The 6,000-nt window shown below is 43.7% G+C and overlaps 1 protein-coding gene across 4 annotated transcripts in view; it reads right to left on the bottom strand.

Moving 5' to 3' along the window:
• The window catches only part of LOC112258223 (unconventional myosin-IXAa-like), a 322,882-nt gene that overhangs the window by 118,914 nt on the left and 197,968 nt on the right, over nucleotides 1-6,000 (bottom strand). For all 4 annotated transcript variants that reach the window (XM_042325783.1, XM_042325696.1, XM_042325721.1 and 1 more), the window contains exon 5: nucleotides 919-1,018. In XM_042325783.1, the coding sequence (XP_042181717.1) occupies nucleotides 919-1,018 (100 nt within the window). The remainder of the gene's footprint in view (nucleotides 1-918; nucleotides 1,019-6,000) is intronic.

Raw genomic sequence — 6,000 nt, 5'->3', positions numbered from 1 at the left:
TAGAGACTATAGGCTACATGAAACAGTATAGAGACTATAGGCTACATGTAAAGAGACTATAGGCTACATGTAAAGAGACTATAGGCTACATGAAACAGTATAGAGACTATAGACTACAAGAAACAGTATAGAGACTACAGGCTACATGTAAAGAGACTATAGGCTACATGTAAAGAGACTATAGGCTACATGAAACAGTATAGAGACTATAGACTACAAGAAACAGTATAGAGACTACAGGCTACATGTAAAGAGACTATAGGCTAGGCTACATGTAAAGAGACTATAGGCTACATGTAAAGAGACTATAGACTTCATGTAAAGAGACTAGAGGCTACATGAAACAGTAGAGACTATAGGCTACATGAAACAGTATAGAGACTATAGGCTACATGTAAAGAGACTATAGGCTACATGTAAAGAGACTATAGGCTACATGAAACAGTATAGAGACTATAGACTACAAGAAACAGTATAGAGACTACAGGCTACATGTAAAGAGACTATAGGCTAGGCTACATGTAAAGAGACTATAGGCTACATGTAAAGAGACTATAAACTTCATGTAAAGAGACTAGAGGCTACATGAAACAGTATAGAGACTACAGGCTACATGTAAAGAGACTATAGGCTACATGTAAAGAGACTATAGGCTACATGTAAAGAGACTAGAGGCTACATGTAAAGAGACTACAGGCTACATGAAACAGTAGAGACTATAGACTACATGTAAAGAGACTATAGACTACATGTAAAGAGACTAGAGGCTACATGTAAAGAGACTAGAGGCTACATGTAAAGAGACTAGAGGCTACATGAAATTCAAACATATACATATCAGTAGATATGACCAAATCTCAGTGGATGTGGCCACAGGACCCACATAGAGACTGTGTGTGTGTGTGTGTGTCTGTCCACCTGGTTGAGGTAGTGGTAATCCTCCGGTTTGAGCAGGTGGAAGGCCTTCCTCTCCTCCTCAGTGGCTCCAGCCAAAAGGTAGTAGAACACATGGTAGTTCCTAGAGACAGAGTTAACAGAGAGTAGAACACATGGTAGTTCCTAGAAACAGAGTTAACAGAGAGTAGAACACATGGTAGTTCCTAGAAACAGAGTTAACAGAGAGTAGAACACATGGTAGTTCCTAGAGAGACAGAGTTAACAGAGAGTAGAACACATGGTAGTTCCTAGAGACAGGGTTAACAGAGAGTAGAACACATGGTAGTTCCTAGAGAGACAGAGTTAACAGAGAGTAGAACACATGGTAGTTCCTAGAGAGACAGAGTTAACAGAGAGTAGAACACATGGTAGTTCCTAGAAACAGAGTTAACAGAGAGTAGAACACATGGTAGTTCCTAGAAACAGAGTTAAATCAAATCAAATCAAATGTATTTATATAGCCCTTCGTACATCAGCTGATATCTCAAAGTGCTGTACAGAAAAGACAGAGTTAACAGAGAGTAGAACACATGGTAGTTCCTATAGAGACAGAGTTAACAGAGAGTAGAACACATGGTAGTTCCTATAGAGACAGAGTTAACAGAGAGTAGAACACATGGTAGTTCCTAGAGAGACAGAGTTAACAGAGAGTAGAACACATGGTAGTTCCTAGAGAGACAGGGTTAACAGAGAGTAGAACACATGGTAGTTCCTAGAGAGACAGAGTTAACAGAGAGTAGAACACATGGTAGTTCCTAGAGAGACAGAGTTAACAGAGAGTAGAACACATGGTAGTTCCTTGAGAGACAGGTTTAACCTGTTGAGTGCAGGGGGCAGTATTTTTTATGTTTGGATGAAAAACATACCCAAATTAAACTGCCTTTTTCTCAGGCCCAGAATCTAGAATATGCATATAATTATTGCATATAACAGAACTGATATTGCAGGCGAAAACCTGAGGAAAATCCACCCGGAAGTGCTGTTTTTCTTGAAAGCTCTCTGGTCCATTGCCTGCCTTCACTCAATTTAAAGAGATATCAAGCAGATTTCTTTTCCTATGGCTTCCACATGTTGTGAACAGTCTTTAGACATAGTTTCAGGCTTTTATTTTGAAAAATGAGCGAGAAAGATCACATTGCGTCATTGTATGGCTGGGTGCCAGCAGCGTTTTGCATGCACAACAGTTTGGAGCAGACATTTTCTCTATCTCTCCAATTGAAGAAGGTACAGTCCGGTTGAAATATTATCGATTATATATTGTAAAAACAACCTGAGGATTGATTATAAAAAACGTTTGACATGTTTCTACGAACTTTACGGATACTATTTTCGTCTGCCCGGTCGTGACCGCTCGAGCCTGTGGATTTCTGAGCATAACGGGCCAACCAAATGGTGGAACTTATGTGGAGGCTATATACAGGGTGTTACGGTACAGAGTCAATGTGGAGGCTATATACAGGGGGTACCAGTACAGAGTCAATGTGGAGGCTATATACAGGGGGGTCCAGTACAGAGTCAATGTGGAGGCTATATACAGGGGGTACCGGTACAGAGTCAATGTGGAGGCTATATACAGGGGGTACCAGTACAGAGTCAATGTGGAGGCTATATACAGGGTGTTACGGTACAGAGTCAATGTGGAGGCTATATACAGGGGTACCGGTACAGAGTCAATGTGGAGGCTATATACAGGGGGGGTACTGGTACAGAGTCAATGTGGAGGCTATATACAGGGGGTACCGGTACAGAGTCAATGTGGAGGCTATATACAGGGTGTTACGGTACAGAGTCAATGTGGAGGCTATATACAGGGGTACCAGTACAGAGTCAATGTGGAGGCTATATACAGGGGGTACCAGTACAATGTGGAGGCTATATACAGGGGGTACCGGTACAGAGTCAATGTGGAGGCTATATACAGGGGTACCAGTACAGAGTCAATGTGGAGGCTATATACAGGGGGTACCAGTACAATGTGGAGGCTATATACAGGGGTACCGGTACAGAGTCAATGTGGAGGCTATATACAGGGGGTACCAGTACAGAGTCAATGTGGAGGCTAAATACAGGGGTAACAGTACAGAGTCAATGTGGAGGCTATATACAGGGTGTTACGGTACAGAGTCAATGTGGAGGCTATATACAGGGGTACCGGTACAGAGTCAATGTGGAGGCTCTATACAGGGGGTACCAGTACAGAGTCAATGTGGAGGCTATATACAGGGGTACCAGTACAGAGTCAATGTGGAGGCTATATACAGGGGGTACCGGTACAGAGTCAATGTGGAGGCTATATACAGGGGTACCGGTACAGAGTCAATGTGGAGGCTATATACAGGGGGTACCAGTACAATGTGGAGGCTATATACAGGGGGTACCGGTACAGAGTCAATGTGGAGGCTATGTACAGGGGGGTACTGGTACAGAGTCAATGTGAAGGCTATATACAGGGAGGTACCAGTACAGAGTCAATGTGGAGGCTATATACAGGGGGTACCGGTTCATGTGCTCTATACACAAGGATCTCAACTCAGAATATCTCCTCATGCCAAAGTGTGGTCTCTTAGGACGGTGTCAGTAATAGTCGGAGCCTGTAGAGACTCCATCTGCGGAACATATTACACACAACGAGAGGTTGTGTTTCCAGCGGGGAAAAAACTATGAAACACCGCATTGTATGTCACGCCATGGTGTTGAAACCTGATTAGTGTGTGTGTGTGTGTGTGTGTGTGTGTGTGTGTGTGTGTGTGTGTGTGTGTGTGTGTGTGTGTGTGTGTGTGTGTGTGTGTGTGTGTGTGTTTTTTATAGGCACCCATGCCTAAAGGAGAAGGCTGGGAGGTCTGGTTTGAGTTTGAGCTCCTGTGCTGTCATCACGGTGACTTGGAAGCCTTAGTGACCAGCGGGGCCAAACTGAGACCTTGGGGATAAAATACCCACTGTTATAAACCAATTACCGCTATTGTGATTCACTGAGTCAGCAATGAACAGGGATTTGGTTGTTTTTTTGTGGTGGTACATTGAGAGTGGGGTGGAAGTGGACGAGGTGTGTGTGTGCGCTGCGAAAATACACATGCGTGTGTGTGTGTGCTCGTGAGATATTGAGCATATATATTTCATTGATATTTCATTGATCTTTATGAGTTAGATAAACAAATTGATTCGTCTTATTACAAATCGCATGTGAGTTGCGTGTATATATATATATATATATATATATATATATATATATGCATATACAATCATTATCACCCCAATACAATGAAACATCATCAACAATATGTAACTGTATCGACACCCCCCCATCACCATGGTAATAGCCTATATAGAGTATATGATATCCCATAATCAACCATATATGTTATCTAATATGAATTCAAAAAAGGTTCAAAATATAACTCTACGCTTTGTTAACAACAGTATAAACAACTTTGCTTTAACGTTAGAGCGATTATATTCTGGTCTATTGAGCAAGAGTATGAGGAAGAGTATCAGATATCCTGTGTGGTTTGAGGAAATTAAGTCGGCTTCTAGGTATCGAGGTTCAGCGAACAACTGAGGAGGAAAAAATAAGAAAGTTACTCGGAATATAATCTCTCTACCACGGGGGTCAACTCAGTGGGCTAAGAGGGTCCCGTCCCTCAGATTGGAAGGTTAGTAGTTTGACTCCCTGGGTCGAGTCATACCAGCATTAAGGAGATGGATTGGGGGTAAGGTCTTATGATAGACTAGCATCCTGTCCAGGAGGTGTACTGGTACATTGTATTGTACATCAAGCTGCCTCACGTTACAGAATCAGGAGATGATTTATAGGCCATTAAGCCTTTTAGATACTGAATCAATATTAGATGTCTTATAAGGTTGTTTATGGAACAATACATAGCTACATTTGATTTATATCTATTGCTGTAATATACACTCACCAGACAGTTTATGATGTAAACCCATCTAGTACTGGGACCCCCTTTGCCTCCAGAACAGCCTGAATTATTTGGGGTAGAGATTCTACAAGGTGTCGGATGTTGGTCCATGCTGACGAGATGGCTTCATGCGTTTACTGCAGATTGGACGGCAGTACATTCACGCTGCTAACAGCCCGTCATTATGCTCTATTGGGTTGAGGTCTGGGGGACTGACCAGGAACCTGTCATGTTCCAGAATATGTTTTCCCACTCCTCATTTGTCCAGTGTTGGTGATGTCGTGCCCACTGGAGCTGCTTCTTCTTCTTGTTTTTAGCTGATAGGAGCGGAACCCGGTGATGTCGTGCCCACTGGAGACGCTTCTTCTTCTTGTTTTTAGCTGATAGGAGCGGAACCCGGTGATGTCGTGCCCACTGGAGACGCTTCTTCTTCTTGTTTTTAGCTGATAGGAGCGGAACCCGGTGATGTCGTGCCCACTGGAGACGCTTCTTCTTCTTGTTTTTAGCTGATAGGAGCGGAACCCGGTGATGTCGTGCCCACTGGAGCCGCTTCTTCTTCTTGTTTTTAGCTGATAGGAGCGGAACCCGGTGAGGTCGTGCCCACTGGAGACGCTTCTTCTTCTTGTTTTTAGCTGATAGGAGCGGAACCCGGTGATGTCGTGCCCACTGGAGACGCTTCTTCTTCTTGTTTTTAGCTGATAGGAGCGGAACCCGGTGATGTCGTGCCCACTGGAGACGCTTCTTCTTCTTGTTTTTAGCTGATAGGAGCGGAACCCGGTGAGGTCGTCTGCTGCTCCCATCGGTGACAAGGATCGACGAGTTCCAAGATGTTGTCTGTTTGTGGCCCGCCTGTTAGCTTGCACGATTCTTGCCATTTCCCTTCGACTTCTCTCATCAACGAGCTGTTTTTGCCCACAGGACTGCCGCTGACTGGAAGTTTTTTGTTTGTGTGTCGCACCATTCTCAGTAAACCCTTGACACTGGCGTGCGTGAAATGCCCAGGAGGTTGGCTGTTTCTGAGATACTGGATACGGCGAAACCAACGATCATACCCCCGCTGAAAGTAGATTAGGTCACTCATTTTGCCCCTGTTAAATCAAACAGTAACTGAATGCCTCGATGCCTGCCTGTTTTATATGCAACATGA

This window comes from Oncorhynchus tshawytscha, linkage group LG01, assembly GCF_018296145.1.
Source record: "Oncorhynchus tshawytscha isolate Ot180627B linkage group LG01, Otsh_v2.0, whole genome shotgun sequence".
Classification (NCBI taxonomy): domain Eukaryota; kingdom Metazoa; phylum Chordata; class Actinopteri; order Salmoniformes; family Salmonidae; genus Oncorhynchus; species Oncorhynchus tshawytscha.
Note: the sequence above shows the minus strand (reverse complement) of the source record. Positions and strands in the feature narration are given on the sequence as shown.